This window comes from Chironomus tepperi, unplaced genomic scaffold (genome assembly GCF_022539635.2).
Source record: "Chironomus tepperi strain 1889 unplaced genomic scaffold, CSIRO-AGI_Ctep_v1 contig_244, whole genome shotgun sequence".
NCBI lineage: Eukaryota > Metazoa > Arthropoda > Insecta > Diptera > Chironomidae > Chironomus > Chironomus tepperi.
In genome coordinates, this window is record NW_027226366.1 from 1,206,226 (window position 1) to 1,220,253 (window position 14,028).

At 31.9% G+C, this 14,028-nt stretch overlaps 5 protein-coding genes across 6 annotated transcripts; 2 read left to right on the plus strand and 3 right to left on the minus strand.

Moving 5' to 3' along the window:
• Nucleotides 1-348: 348 nt before the first annotated feature.
• LOC139091225 (E3 ubiquitin-protein ligase ZNF598) lies at nt 349-3,655 on the minus strand. Its single transcript, XM_070641180.1, has 4 exons — nt 3,442-3,655; nt 3,266-3,362; nt 1,089-3,188; nt 349-742 (listed from the first exon to the last, which is right to left on the minus strand). The coding sequence occupies exons 1-4, from the start codon at nt 3,534-3,536 to the stop codon at nt 497-499; spliced, it is 2,538 nt and encodes an 845-aa protein (XP_070497281.1). The 5' UTR covers nt 3,537-3,655; the 3' UTR covers nt 349-496.
• Nucleotides 3,656-3,956: 301 nt separating this feature from the next.
• LOC139091224 (HEAT repeat-containing protein 6) lies at nt 3,957-7,491 on the plus strand. Its single transcript, XM_070641179.1, has 3 exons — nt 3,957-4,349; nt 4,414-6,076; nt 6,230-7,491. The coding sequence occupies exons 1-3, from the start codon at nt 3,966-3,968 to the stop codon at nt 7,429-7,431; spliced, it is 3,249 nt and encodes a 1,082-aa protein (XP_070497280.1). The 5' UTR covers nt 3,957-3,965; the 3' UTR covers nt 7,432-7,491.
• LOC139091226 (peroxisome biogenesis factor 2-like) lies at nt 7,447-8,459 on the minus strand. The gene is given in 3 exon segments (XM_070641181.1): nt 7,447-7,814; nt 7,874-8,100; nt 8,103-8,459. Coding segments are annotated over 3 exon segments (849 nt in total). The 5' UTR covers nt 8,416-8,459; the 3' UTR covers nt 7,447-7,505.
• Nucleotides 8,460-9,894: 1,435 nt separating this feature from the next.
• Nucleotides 9,895-12,103, minus strand: Ak2 (Adenylate kinase 2). Of its 2 annotated transcripts, none has more exons than XM_070641273.1 (5): nt 12,062-12,103; nt 11,739-11,854; nt 11,522-11,567; nt 11,124-11,435; nt 9,895-11,060 (listed from the first exon to the last, which is right to left on the minus strand). In XM_070641273.1, exons 2-5 carry the CDS (start codon nt 11,832-11,834, stop codon nt 10,798-10,800), a joined length of 717 nt encoding a protein of 238 aa, XP_070497374.1. In that variant the 5' UTR covers nt 11,835-11,854; nt 12,062-12,103; the 3' UTR covers nt 9,895-10,797. The 2 variants fall into 2 exon arrangements, with proteins under 2 accessions (XP_070497374.1, XP_070497375.1); XM_070641274.1 differs by having other exon boundaries at nt 12,018-12,066.
• Nucleotides 12,104-12,318: 215 nt separating this feature from the next.
• Atg10 (Autophagy-related 10) lies at nt 12,319-13,457 on the plus strand. Its single transcript, XM_070641325.1, has 3 exons — nt 12,319-12,667; nt 12,721-12,873; nt 12,930-13,457. Exons 1-3 carry the CDS (start codon nt 12,367-12,369, stop codon nt 13,064-13,066), a joined length of 591 nt encoding a protein of 196 aa, XP_070497426.1. The 5' UTR covers nt 12,319-12,366; the 3' UTR covers nt 13,067-13,457.
• Nucleotides 13,458-14,028: the final 571 nt, after the last annotated feature.

The window sequence follows — 14,028 nt, forward strand, 5'->3', positions numbered from 1 at the left end:
TGTGTTTCGTGCATGTTTGAGCATTTGCTGAGCAACGAACGCTTCATAATTTGTAATATTGTCATTCCATCTATGCTGCACACTCCATAAATTAACTTATTAATGCTGCAAAACTAATTACTGTAGACGTATTGGAATTTATCCCATAAAATTGAATTATACTTAATTAATTAAGTAGTTGAGTTTCGAATTTGAAAGCAATTTTCCACACTTTATTGTGGATTTTTTTTTGCACCGCTCTTCATTTACTATTTAATTAAATTATAAATAAAATCAACAACATTCACTTTTTTTTCTTGAGCATTGTGATGCTGCTTTTGATTTTTTTATGTATATAGAAATGATCAATTTGTTAAAAATTTACATTCAATTTACACTTTCTTGCATAAATTTTTGTTTATTAAATGTGTAACGAAGAGAAATAAGGAAAGGAGATAAACGGAAATAGTTATAAATTATTATATCATGCTTGAGTCTTTTATTAGGCTTCGATGATTTATTTCTTATATCCAGCAGCTTTTGATTTTGGCGAAGAAATTTCATTTGAAAGTGTCGGGAAATTATTTTCCATTGAATGCGACTGAACGTGCAGCAATAAATCTCTGCTAAGCAAGACCTGCTGACATGTGGCACATACTTCCAAAGTTTTTTGAGACTTTTTATTCTTCTTCTTCGTCGATGGGTTGTCGTCTGTGATATCGACGTCGGTTAGCGACTCTTCAAGATGTATGCGATAAAGTTTCTAATTTTTGGAATTAAATTAAAATATGAAAATATTAATTAGGGGCGTTATGCAACATGTTAAGCTAATTTTCTGCGAATAATCTTTCTTTATCCGATTTTAATATTAATTTTAAATCATTTTAAACTGATTTCATTAAATACTAAGCTATATTAAGGTAAGCAATCTCTCATTTCAGCTCAGTTTTCTATTTTGAACTTTAAAATCGTTAATTTGAAAGATTTCAAAAATTTGAACTTTAAATTGGCTATTTTGAAATTTTTAAAACCGTTAAAATATTTGAACTTCAGTTTATACTTCAAAAATTTGAAATTTAGAAAATTGTTAAAATTTGAATTGACCATACCTGCTGTCTATCGATGTCAGGTAATAGAACCAAAAGTTCTGGGAAGATTGTATCAAATTTCTCGCCTAAGACACCTTTACATGATTCATAATAGCTACGTGCGAAATAATTTCCATCTCTAAACATTTGCGACAACAATCGGAATTCCTGCATAGATTCATTCGTCTTTAAGACCTTTGTAAATTCCTCAACTAAGGCTTGATTTCGTTTACTAGCATCAGGCATTGGACGATATTTGCTTGTTACGGGCTGAATCTGTTTAAATCCAGGAGGTGGTGCCTTAACGGGAGGACTCAATTGACTTTCTAGCATGGTATTCTCCTTATTTGTATTGTCTTTTGCGATTTTCTTCTCATTAGTCGTCTTCTTATTTTCATCATTAGCTTTTTTTGTTCCATTTGTTTTTTGATTCTTTTGAGGCACTTTATATTGTTGTTGTTGTTGTTTCTTCGGATTATTACTATTTTCATTACCTACATTTTGCTGTGGCTGTTGCTTTTGATTATTGTTATTCGTTTTACTGTTAACAGTTATCCATTGAGGAGGTTTTGAGGCTGAATCGCTTGCACCGAGAGTAGGAAAATTATTTTCGGAACTTAATTTTGGAACAAATTGCGTATTCTCGACAACTGATTCCTCTTTTTGTTTGACTAAGCTTACTTTAGTCATTTGAGAAGCAATTGATACATAATCATTCATTAATCCTTTATGCTTTGCAGCTATCAATCCCTTATCGATGTTATTATTTGACGGCAATATAAGGTCTTCCATTAATAAATCTCGTTTTTTTGATGCAGCGGAACCGAAATCGTTGGACGAATTCTTTTTATTGGCAGTGATTGTGGTTGAACTTTTGGAAGCAACGGATGTAGTGGGCTTTCGGTCAATACTCTGCTGTGATGAAAATTTCGAAGCTTCTGTAAAGAAACTATTTTTTGAGGGTCCGGAACTGGGTCCAAGTGATGGAAAATCAGCAATAGAATCTTTTTTGTATGAATTGGAAGTAGATGATTGAGGTTTTTGTTGATAATTTTTCTGATTTGATGACGATGCTGATTTATTTCCTGATGCTTTGAATAAACTGCTTGCTGTTGGAGTTGATTGTTTACTTGATGAACTTTGCTTACTTCCATTATTTTGCTTAGGAGGATTTCTATCATTTGCGGCACCGCCCAGTGCTGGGAAATTCTCTTTAGTCCGAGCAAGACCTTGTTGGCCATAATAGATATGCCTTACAGAATTAGCCAATTGCACAGGTGCATTAGGGACATTCGATGGACCTTGAAGCGATGGGAAATGCTGTTCATTCTTCGTGTCAATTTGAATCGGTGGATGTTGTGTAATTTGTGGCTCAGGATTTATGTCAAATTCCCTTTGCGTGTCATTCGTCCGAATCCTGGGATTTCTGTTACTATCGTTTCCTCCACCTCTTCCACGTGGACCGTATGAAAAATCAAGTTCCAATGTCCTAGCTTGTTTTGCTTCCATCCTCGACATTGTTTTAGAATGAACAGTTGCTTTATGTGCACGTAAATCAATTTCTGTTCGATATACAGCAGTAAATTCTTCTTCAAGACAATCGTCTTCTTCACAAAGGTAATGTTCTGCTTTGAAATGATCGCGCATTTCTCGGACAGTTCCGTAAAACAAATTAACACCGTCGGCATCACATAAATGACAGAAGTAATGCTCACGTCTTAAATGTCTGAAAAGTTCATCCTTATCCAAATATCTAAGTTCACAATAATCACAACGTGGATGTCCTTTATGACTCTTATTATCAGGATCTCCAACTCGTCTGTGTTGAGCTAGCTCCGATCGAGTGTAGCATCTTCGTTCGGACGAAAATACTTTGAGATTTTCAGTACAAATTTCACAATAGAACTGCTCATGGACCTTCCTAACATGCTCTTTGAGTTTATAAAAATCTACAAACAGGTTGCTTTCTTCGCACCTTGGACATCGATGTTCAAGCAAGTGATAAAATGCTTTCTGTATCTCCAAATCAGCAAATACTATACGAAACTTTTTCTCATATAATCCAGAACGAGTTGTTTTGTCCAAAGTTAAAAATAAGTCGATAGTTTTGGTAAATATTACCTATAAATGAGCAATGAAGGAAATGACCTTTTAGTTACTTTCTAATTCATCGTTAATTAAACTTTTTCTTAACAAACCCGTGGCAAATCTTGACGACATATAGGACATTCATTTTGAAGACATAGACATCGCATTCTCGCACTGCATTCATAACATACTGGATGATTACAGGATCTAAAAATTGAATAGAAGTTAAAAAATGTGATATTGATAAAAAAGTTATGACGATTCACTAATTTTTTGCACAACTTACCCAATTGAGAAGATAAATGTCTTCTTAAAACAAACAACACATGTATTTTCGTTCTCAGGTTGCTGGATGTTGTTTTGTTCTGCGTTTTCAGACATATCGCTAATTATTTCTTGCTTAATTTCACGAAATATAAAAAAATGTATGTAGATTTTCAATTTTCTTAAAAGGTGTTCTGATGATTTCGTCGACAGATGTAGTTCCTCGAAATGTACTTGACTTTATGCTACAGATTATCGAAAAATCGGAATCAGATGATTGTTTTGAAACTTTTATTCTTAAGAAATGAGGCTAGAAATTTATTTTGGCTGAATGACTTGTAACGAATTTTGAACTTTCGAATTTTGATCAATCTTGTGGAGTTCAATGTAGAATTCAAAATTTTTCATTCGGTTAAAAAATAATTCTAAAAATTAATTTACTTAACAAACAAGTAGGCTTTTAAAAATTGTATGCGCTTCATTCTACGAGTGTTTACAAGCTTATTTACTTCAAAATTCTCTGTATGAAACAAGTGTTTTAAAAAAATGGAATTAGAAAATGAATTCACAAATTTATCAATAAAATTTCTGTTCGTTTGTGAAAATTCTAGTGAATTAAACTCATTGCTTAACGATTTAAACAGCCTGGATTATAAATATCAACAAATTTCCAATTCAAATGTAATTGTGCAATTTATTGACTCATTACCGAAAATTCCAACAACATCTGAATTAAATATTATAACTAAATCATGTAATTTGGTTAAACAACTAATAAATAAACAGAAAATAAATCTACCAGTGGCTGTATCCAATAAAGTCATCAATTGGATTATTCAAATTCTCTGTTTTTCATCAAATTCCATAATTTGTGAGGCACTGGATGTTCTTACTATTCTTTTCAAGAAAAATTCTAAAGCAGCACAATCTGTAAGTACTGGATATTTTTAAACATGCATAATATAGGTTACTAAAGTCAATTATTTCATTACAGAACATAGATCTAATGGTTTCGAATGACGGGATCTTATTGAGACTTTTAAAGTCAACAACAAACTTACAAAAAATATTAGTTCAAGACTATACACCGCAAGAAGTTTATAAAACAACATTAGGATGTATTGAATCAATATTGATGCATTTAGAAGGCGATGATGAATATGATGTCGATCCTTCTTATTTAGATACAATAGGAAAGGCATTAATTAAGTTTTTATATACATTTAAACAGAATGAGATACAGGATGGAGACTTCATGTCTATAGTCACAATGGCAATTAATTCATTAAAATTCATCACTCATTCAAATGTGGATTTTGCAACTAATTATGTTGGTGAATTAATTGGAATATGTAAGGCATTTATGCTGTATGGAATAAATAATGTTGCATTTCAACAACCAGTGAAGATTATTTCATCACAACAAGCTGTTATGGAGCCGATATCAATCAATAATAATAAAAGAGGAACTGGTTCAAATCATAAAAATAAGAAGCAGTCGAAATCAGGCAAGAAAAGACCTGAAAATTCAAAGACTTCAGAAAACAAGAGATCCTATGCGTCACAAAATTATCAGCATGATAATCCATTTTCAATGTATCGTACAAGTGATTCCGATTTCTCGGACAATGAGCATAGCAGAGAATTAGTGAACAGAAACAAGCAAAGTAAATTGAGATTAACAGCACTGTCATTAATTTATGTGATGACAGTAACAGTCGATAGGAAAATTTTATTTGGATATTGGCACAGCCTTTTGTCCACAGATGAATCAATGTGCAACACATTAATCAACTGTTTAATTAAGGATACATCACCAAGATGCAAAATTGTGGCTCTACAAACAATCATTCAACTCATTAAGTATTCCAAACCGTTTTTGGTACAAGCTGAGAATAAGGATAAAGCACCGTCAACGTTCACGCCATTTTCAGTCACTTTGGGAAATATGATCACATTTTCCTACGAAAAATTGACACAAGCTATGATTAAGGAAGGAGATTTGACAGTTCTGACACAAATACTAAAATGCATTTCTATGTTCGTAACTGTCACTCCATTTCATCGCCTAAAAACTGGAATTGTTACAGGATTCATTAAATATGTCCGTTTACTTACACGCCACAAGGATCCAACTATAAGAGTTGCAGCACTAATTGTCATGAATAATTTAATTTCATTACAAGACATGACATCAGAAATTTATGAAATGGTCGAAATTCCAAAGTCCAAAATCGAGTTTGACCTGAAGAAAATTGATGAAGGCATTAGAAATGCACAGCCAAAGGATGAAAATGAATTAATTGATCTAGAATATGACGAGGAAATTGAAGATGATGAGGAAGTTGAGGAATCAGTCGCTAAATTGAACATAACTTCATCAAAAATGTCTTGGCTGTTGCAAAATGTTTTAGAGAATTTAGGGATACACAATGGAATACTAAAGACGCCATCAATTGCCATATCTGTGAGAATTGAAAGCTTGCAAGTTCTTTCATCCATGTCATCACATTTCTTGTTAGTCAAAGATCATTTATTGTTGATTTCAACCGCATTAACAAAAAGTTTATCACCAGAATCGCCAGTTGATGAAAAATTGTATGCTAGTCGAACACTTGAATCTCTTGGCAGTGCAATCAATAACTTTTTGTCACAAGGTATGTTCTAACGACGTTTTGAAATTCAAATTTAACTGAAAATTCGTTCAGTAATCTAGAAGTTCATGTTCGTTAAGTTCATTTAAACTTAAAAAACTCGTTAATTTTCAAATTTTGAAAAACCGCTAAAATTTCAAAACCTTTAATTCACAGAAAACAAGACCCCACAAGATGTTGATTTATGCCTTACATTTTGGATAAGAATTATTCCAGCAGTGTTTGACAATATTCAAAATGTGAATCAATCACCAACATTAAGAGCTTACTTAGCAGACAGTCTGGCTAACATTGGTGTATTTATCTTCGAGAAACTGGATACGATCAAGCAAATTCAACTAAAATCAATTCTTACTGGATGTTGTTATGATGAAGATTCAATTGTGAAATCTTCAGCTGTTCGTGCCTTAGCCGTTTACGTACTATTTCCTTCATTAAGAGAAGATTTGTGCTTTATTGAGAACACAACGGAATCAGTTTTGAGAATCATTAAGGATCAAAATGTTGTAGCAAGGACAAAAGCTTCATTTGGATTAGCTAATGTGGTTGATGGATTATTAATCATTAGAGAAACAGTGTCTATAAATGATAAATTGTTTAAGGAGATTGTTGAGACATGCTTACAGTCAGCAACTGATAATGATCGTGTAAAAGTAAATGCTGTAAGAACTTTAGGTAATTTAATAATTTTATTAAAGGAAAGTCATTTAGGAAGTGCCAATTGGTTGACTTTATTCGAAAAATCCATCCAAGTTTTAAACAATCAGCTCACAACCTGCAACAACGTAAAAGTCAAATGGAATGTCTGTTACTCATTTTCATCAATGATGAAGAATCCTTTAGTATTTGAAGCTGGAATTAAAGTTTTATGGCAACAAGCAGTCTTTAATGCACTTTGCAATATAATCGAGACATCACCAAACTTTAAAGTTCGTACGAATGCCTGCTTGGCACTTACAACACCACAAAATAGGAAGGATTATGAGAAGTATTTCTGGACTATTTGGAACAGCTTGTTAATAGCACTGGAACAGTCAAATAATCTAACAGATTTCAATGAATATAAGCACAGAGATGCACTGCAAGATCAACTTTGTACAGCAATTTGTCACTTTTTAAGCTTAGCTGCAATCGAGGATGTCATTCAAATGAAAAATCATCTATTTCCATTAATGGATGTGACAAAACAAAATTGGGATCGAGTCATCAATCGATTACCTCCAGAGAGTCACAATCAAGTCATTAATGCATGCAATTCTATTAAGAACATGGAATCAAATTGTAAAAATTCAGAACAGAAGAACTCAATTGGCATCATTTTGTCATGCTTTCAGTCTGTTGAGGATTTTGCGATTTGAGGAATTAAAATTGAGTTTTTGAATAAAAAAATAATTTAATTTATTTCTACCACCATGTAAGTACTTGTAAGTTCCTATACGACATTAACAATTACAGGATGAATTTCCCCATTATAACTAAAATCACAGACTGGACAGGAAAATTCTGAATCGGCTATAACACTTCCTCTAATACAGTAATAACAAAATACATGAATGCATTGGATATGATGTGGAATGATTGGTCGTTGCGAGCATATGGCACATGTTGTGTTGATTGTTATAGCTGGTTCAATTTTTGCTGCTTTTTGACCATTTTTGGATGATTTTGATGCAATCATTTGCCCGACTTTTCTTTTTAAGGAATGATAGTCGATGAGAGGTAGAGTGACGTTCAGCAATTCCTGTAAAAAATGATTCTTATAAGATTTAAGCCACTTAACAGTATATAAAGCTTCCTTACCAAAAATCCAGTCCATATCAATTCACGATTCATGTAGGCATATCCAATATTTCTCATTTTAGCTCCACTTTCAGACACATGATTCCATCGCAGAAGATAGTCTAGGAATGTTGGGTAATTGCCAGTTTTAAGGAACCGGAAGAAATTAAGGATTGATGTAAGTTTGACAGTAAATTCAATCCATTGAATGACTTTTTGAAGCTGCAGACTATTGTAAATCTTAAATGACTAACTTCTTTTGTGTACGGTGCAAGGATTGTTAGTATGTAATGTGCAATCAGTCGGTTCCTTGTTAAATTATCATTTTTGTATGTTATTGCTAATATTTGCTGACCAAATGTTGACTTATTAAAGTAAATTGAGTTCAACCAGATTAAAGATTTCAGCAGTGCATCAATTTCAGGCTGGAACTTGCTGAGCAGGCCTGGTGACAACTCTTTGTATGCATTATTAAGCTGCTCATGGATTATTTTCAATATTTCTTTATCCAGTAAGTAAGCATCAAGTTGATTAACACGAGATACATAAGACGATTTATCCATGACTGTTTATTTACTTCTTATTTCGAACTTTAGACATTACTGGATCTTTTCATCGAATTGCTGTTTCATCGAAAATCATAACTCATCGACTATGCGATGAATGTAAAGGAACAGATGTGTAAGCATCCCTTCGAGTTTTAACGGTTGACATTTTTAAACAATAAACAGAATAAGCAGCAAGTTGCTCCAAAACAAATCCCAAAAAAAAAAATATTTCCACTGCCAATAAATTAATTTTTAAGTGAATTTAAGGAACAAAAAATATTTATTAAGCATAAAGTTAATGAAGAATAAGTGAATAAAATGGAAATAATATGTTCAATATGTTGCTGCAGCTTCATCGATACAAAACAGGAAACCGAGTTTCCGTTCACACGATCAGGAAGCAATAATAGTTCATCAACAATTTACAGTTCATATTGTGGTCATGTTTATCATAGGAACTGCATCCTAAGATGGATTGAGAAAAGTTCAAATTGTCCCGAGTGTCGTGCCGATATTAGAAGTAAAGATGATTTCCATAAAATTTATTTTAACGTAAATCCCAAATGTGATGGAATTGAACAAAGCGAAGATGATCCCGAAAAGATTGTTATGCAAAAGAGAACTGAAAAATTAACAAAATACATAAAGTGTGTGACCAAAGAGCTCGGTCATGTTGAATTAAAATTTGAGAAATTAAAACAGGAAATAGCCAAGAAAGACCAAGAAATAGCTGAGCTTAGAAACCTGTTGAATGTGGAAAGACTATGTGTTCCTCTCAGACGGCAAACGCTAAAATGATCCGAGCAATCAAAAAATGTATTAAATTATTTAAGCTAATTGACTTCCATGAATCATTGAATGGCGAGCCCATTTTGAAGACCTGTGTAGATGTAAGTCAGTCAAACAAACAAAACATATCTAACACATAACATAAACAAAAGATAGAAACATATACCAAAACCGGTTTGCGGCACATCATCAAGAATGTTACATACACAGGAAATCATGATTCATAGGACAAATAGTTTTTTGGAAGTACAATACTCGAGATGTTGTGGAAATAATTGTAATTGTGCCAGAGATTTTTTTTTTTTGCTACCTGTAGTTGATGGAACATGAATGGAACTTAGTTAGGGACTTAAATTTTAAATAAATCCCATATCATCTGTACTTTAAGAGATGGAAAAAGAAGGAACGATAATTTTCATCTGCTGAATTTTTCTTTTTTAACCAGTGAAGTGTGTAATTTTAAGAAACTTTTTCAGGTAGATTGATTCTGTTGAACGTGATATACTTTTTGATTGAATATTGTATTACTTGCTTTTCAATTGCACTATGCACTTATATTTTGTACTTTAAATTGCTTTTTTCCTCAATTTGATAGGAAGTTTTATATTTGAGTTCGTAGAATGAAAACCTGACCGTGAATGTTTTTTTTTTTTTCTTTTCTTTATACTGAGAATGAATAATATTAAGTATAGAACTAGATATGAATTATTTTCATAATAGAGCTTTATTGAATAAAATATTTAACTATAATATTTCATCAATAAATATTGTTTTTCATTATTTCTTTTAAAATGTTACAGATATTGGATGTCAAGGCATGTCAAGCTGATGGAAATTTGATTTTTTTTTGAATTTTGAATTCAAAGTTTAAATTTTTAATCCTAGGATTTATATTAAATCCTGCGGTTTAAACTAAACCAAATGAATAAATATCAATAATGGGGTAAAATCTGAATCAAAAAGATTGAAATTGAGACTGAACACCATCCCAAAATTCAAAAAAGTGTCGAAAAGTCAAATTAATTAAGGATCTAAGGATTTAAAATCTCAAAATAACTTAATTCGGGTTTACAGATTATTCCAAAATTTCAAAAAATTAAATCCTACGATTAAAAAATTAATCCAAAAATTCACGACTTATTCAAAATCTAAAATGACCGTTGCAAATTTTGATAATTACTAATATCTCACGATTATTATTCTCAATGATTAGTCCAGATCCATGGTTAATGGAAATGAATTCAGATTTACCGACTATAAAAATTCAAGTTTTTCAAATTTTCCATCAAGTTGCCATGCCTCAGCAGATTTTTTAAATATATGGAATTTCCAGATATTTTACAGGCATATGTATTATGTAATAACCGGAGACTAAAATAATCAGAACCATTTTTTTTTTTTTCAAAATAAAATTCCACCAAAATTGAAAGTAAAAATTACATGAACCGAGTGCCATATACTATTTTAATGTATACAGATATTGACAGATAAATCAAAAAGGAGGTTTTTTGATGAACACATTAGAATATTTTAAAAAAATAAATTCATGTCACGTGCGTGTTCATTAAAAAGCATTATTGGACATTATTATGAATTTTACTATGTAGCTTATAATGATGCTCGTTTTTGACGTTGTCCGAGGAAAATGCTATCGATATTTTCAAATACACGAGATGCACTTTGAGATGCATCAACCTTATAGTGCAATCCCCTTAATGCATAATAGTTGACGAGTGGACTTGTTTGAGTATGATATGCTTCAAGACGTTTCTTGAGTGCTTCAGCATTATCGTCGCTGCGTCGAATTAAAGGCTCTCCAGTAATATCATCTGTCATTGGTACTTTTGGAGGACGGAACTCTTCGTGATAGCCTAAGGATAAAAAGTCATTTGTTTATTTCCATTGCTTATTCTTATATTTCATTAATGACTTACTTCGCCCACTTGCTGAATGAATCAATCGTCCAGTAATTCTCCTCACAAGCAAACTATCATCAATCGCGAATTCAACGACAGCATCAAGGGCTGTTTTCCTCTTTTCTAGCAATTCATCCAATTTTTGTGCTTGTACGACAGTTCTCGGAAATCCATCAAGCAAGAATCCGTTTTTACATTCTGGCTTATCAAGATTGGAATCAATCATGTCAACAACCAAGTCATCAGAAACGAGCTTTCCTTCATCCATGACTTTCTTAAGTTGGGCACCAAGTTTTGAGCCTCCAGTAATTTCAGCCCTCAACATGTCGCCTAAAATAAATAAAAATCAATTAAAACTGGATCAAAATTTTCCCTCCATAATATAGAGCAGCAAAACATAAAGAGGAACTACGTACCGGTACTGAGATGACACACACAGTACTTTTCTTTAAGAATAGGAGCCTGGAAAAAAAGGAAATAGTTCAAGGTCAGCAAAAGTTTCATGTAAACAGCAGATAGTTTCAAGGGTCAATCTGTTGATCCACATAATACGATAAGAGCAATAACCTCTCTGATTTAATTCTGAATGTTGCGCAACGACTGCCAGCTCATACTGAATTAATTAATAATTACCTGAGTTCCTTTTCCTGAGCCAGCAGGCCCCAAAAGGATTGCATTGATTCCTGATCTTCTGACTTCAGGCTCGTATTTTGGTTGTGGTCGTGCCATACTTATTTATTTTGGATAATCTAATTTAATAAGAAGATTTAGTGATATAAAAAAATTAGACTTTATGTAAATTCACAAGTTCTCACGAAAATTATATTAAACTTTATAGATCTTTAACGTCAGACAATGAAATGAGCATTAATAAATGAAACAAACAAGTTTCCTATTTATTTAGATGCTTACAAATATGATAATTAAATATTTTTAATAAACTTTTAGAATATTACCGAAACTGTCTTCAACAAACACACACGAGATTTCAAATTTTTCGCGACCGTTAATTCTACACGTGGTGTTTTTAAATTTTAAAAGACAGTTAGCTATTGAAATTTTTAAATTAATTTAAATTATTCTAAATTATCTTGAACTTGACCTTATCAACTGTTATTATAGTTAGTTTCTAATTGGAATTTGGATGTGAATAATTTTTAAATTTTTACAAGGGCTATTGACTGTTTTGATTCTGTTGTCTGCAAATTTCACACAAGTACTTCAAGATCAAAAAGAAAATTGAAATTTTCACGCATTTAGGATGATTTCCCTCAATTTTGATGAAGATAGCTTCAATGAGAGAGCAAAAGAGTTCAAGAAAATATCAGACGAATTGAATGACACTTGGGAAATTAACGAGAAAATGGGAAAAATCTATTTGACCAAAAAACAAAAAATTTCAATACAAAATAAGAAGGAACAAGATTCTGAGTTTGAGGAGATAAACAATGAGGATATCTCAGCAGTAAACAGTACTCCAGAAACAATATATTCAATAGAATATCATGTTGTATTTCATCCAAGCTATCAAGTTCCAGTACTGTATTTCAATGCACACAGCGGTAAGTTCCAGTTCCTTTAATAGAGTCTGTTATTGATTGATGAATGTTTCCAGATGACGGTAGATTTGTGAGCTTAGATGATGTTTCAAAGATATTTGTTGAAGATTATGAATTAAAACAGTATAAAGACGAGATATATCAAGTTATATCACAAGCTGATCATCCAGTTCTATTCAAACCATTCTACATGATTCATCCATGTCACAGTGAGTAAGAATAAATTTCAACTCCGCATATTATTAATTATCAATGCTTATTTTAGTTCACGAGGTGCTTTCGAAGTTTCCTGAAAGTAAAAATTTCATCCTCACGTTCCTTACAATTTATGGACCATCAATAAGACTGAAGATACAGGAGGGCTATGAGAAATTCTATTTGGATAAGAAAGGGGATGCATAGAAGCAGGGAAGGAAGATGGAGGAGGACAGTTCAAAGAGAATGTCATTTAAATGTAAAAATGTGATAAAGCCAGCAATAGTCAGATGGAAAGCCTTTTGTAGTAACCTAGGTTCCATACCGGAGCATGGTTCCAACAGAACAAACAACATGGTCTGCATAATTTGCAGTTAAAGCCACGTGATGAACATGACATCAAAGTGATATAGAAGGGGGGTAGGTCAGGGGGGTTCTATGTTAAAATCCAAAAAATAGGTTTTTTAATACTTTTTTTTTATTTATTTATTTTGTTTCTACTTCATATTCAGAATCTAATTTACACGAAAGAGAAATTAATTAGTAACATCCTAAAATATTCAATAAAAAAAACTGATAAAGTAGATTGATACTTCCACTTATTGATTTTTTTGCTGAGTTATTAGTGTTCATTTATGTCTATAGTATATTCCTTTTGTTGAAATTATATATTTAATTTTGTCCTCATCTATATCTTAATAGTTTTGTCCCAGTATCTTTAATAAATTTACTTCTTCATGTTTTTTGATCCGCAGTTATATTAATTATGAATGATATTTGCAACTAAATCAAATACATAATCGTTTAATAATGATAATTTGATGACATATTATTACTTTAGGTTTATAGTTAGATATTAAAAAAAATCCAAATCACACAGTAATAAATTCCTTTTCTCTATTATCTTACTTTTCCGTTTGTAGTTAGGCTTAAAAAATGACAAAAAGAAAAAATCTGTTAAATTTGCGCTTGCTACTCAAATTAGTATGAAGAAATGAAGGATAGAAGAAGTTGTAGTTTGAGTATTCAACACGGAGGGTATGCTTGATGTTTTGTATCATTGACTTCAATTCAAGGATTGCTTTAATTTGGATTGAATTTTGAATATAACGAATTTTTAGACCCAACCCCTTGTTACAACATGTTCATACAAAAGTTTTCTTATAGAT

What these genes read in the sequence shown, in the direction of transcription:
- LOC139091225 (XM_070641180.1), bottom strand. Translation starts at nt 3,536, where the DNA reads ATGTCTGAAAACGCAGAACAAAACAACATCCAGCAACCTGAGAACGAA. An exon ending in ACATTTATCTTCTCAATTGG is followed by an intron (nt 3,363 to 3,441) that starts GTAAGTTGTGCA and finishes TTCAATTTTTAG; the next exon opens with ATCCTGTAATCATCCAGTAT. An exon ending in GTCGTCAAGATTTGCCACGG is followed by an intron (nt 3,189 to 3,265) that starts GTTTGTTAAGAA and finishes GCTCATTTATAG; the next exon opens with GTAATATTTACCAAAACTAT.
- Atg10 (XM_070641325.1), top strand. Translation starts at nt 12,367, where the DNA reads ATGATTTCCCTCAATTTTGATGAAGATAGCTTCAATGAGAGAGCAAAA. An exon ending in GTATTTCAATGCACACAGCG is followed by an intron (nt 12,668 to 12,720) that starts GTAAGTTCCAGT and finishes GAATGTTTCCAG; the next exon opens with ATGACGGTAGATTTGTGAGC. An exon ending in CATGATTCATCCATGTCACA is followed by an intron (nt 12,874 to 12,929) that starts GTGAGTAAGAAT and finishes TGCTTATTTTAG; the next exon opens with TTCACGAGGTGCTTTCGAAG.
- LOC139091224 (XM_070641179.1), top strand. Translation starts at nt 3,966, where the DNA reads ATGGAATTAGAAAATGAATTCACAAATTTATCAATAAAATTTCTGTTC. An exon ending in ATTCTAAAGCAGCACAATCT is followed by an intron (nt 4,350 to 4,413) that starts GTAAGTACTGGA and finishes ATTTCATTACAG; the next exon opens with AACATAGATCTAATGGTTTC. An exon ending in CAATAACTTTTTGTCACAAG is followed by an intron (nt 6,077 to 6,229) that starts GTATGTTCTAAC and finishes TTTAATTCACAG; the next exon opens with AAAACAAGACCCCACAAGAT.
- Ak2 (XM_070641273.1), bottom strand. Translation starts at nt 11,834, where the DNA reads ATGGCACGACCACAACCAAAATACGAGCCTGAAGTCAGAAGATCAGGA. An exon ending in GCTCAGGAAAAGGAACTCAG is followed by an intron (nt 11,568 to 11,738) that starts GTAATTATTAAT and finishes CTTTTTTTCCAG; the next exon opens with GCTCCTATTCTTAAAGAAAA. An exon ending in TCATTCAGCAAGTGGGCGAA is followed by an intron (nt 11,061 to 11,123) that starts GTAAGTCATTAA and finishes TTTTATCCTTAG; the next exon opens with GCTATCACGAAGAGTTCCGT.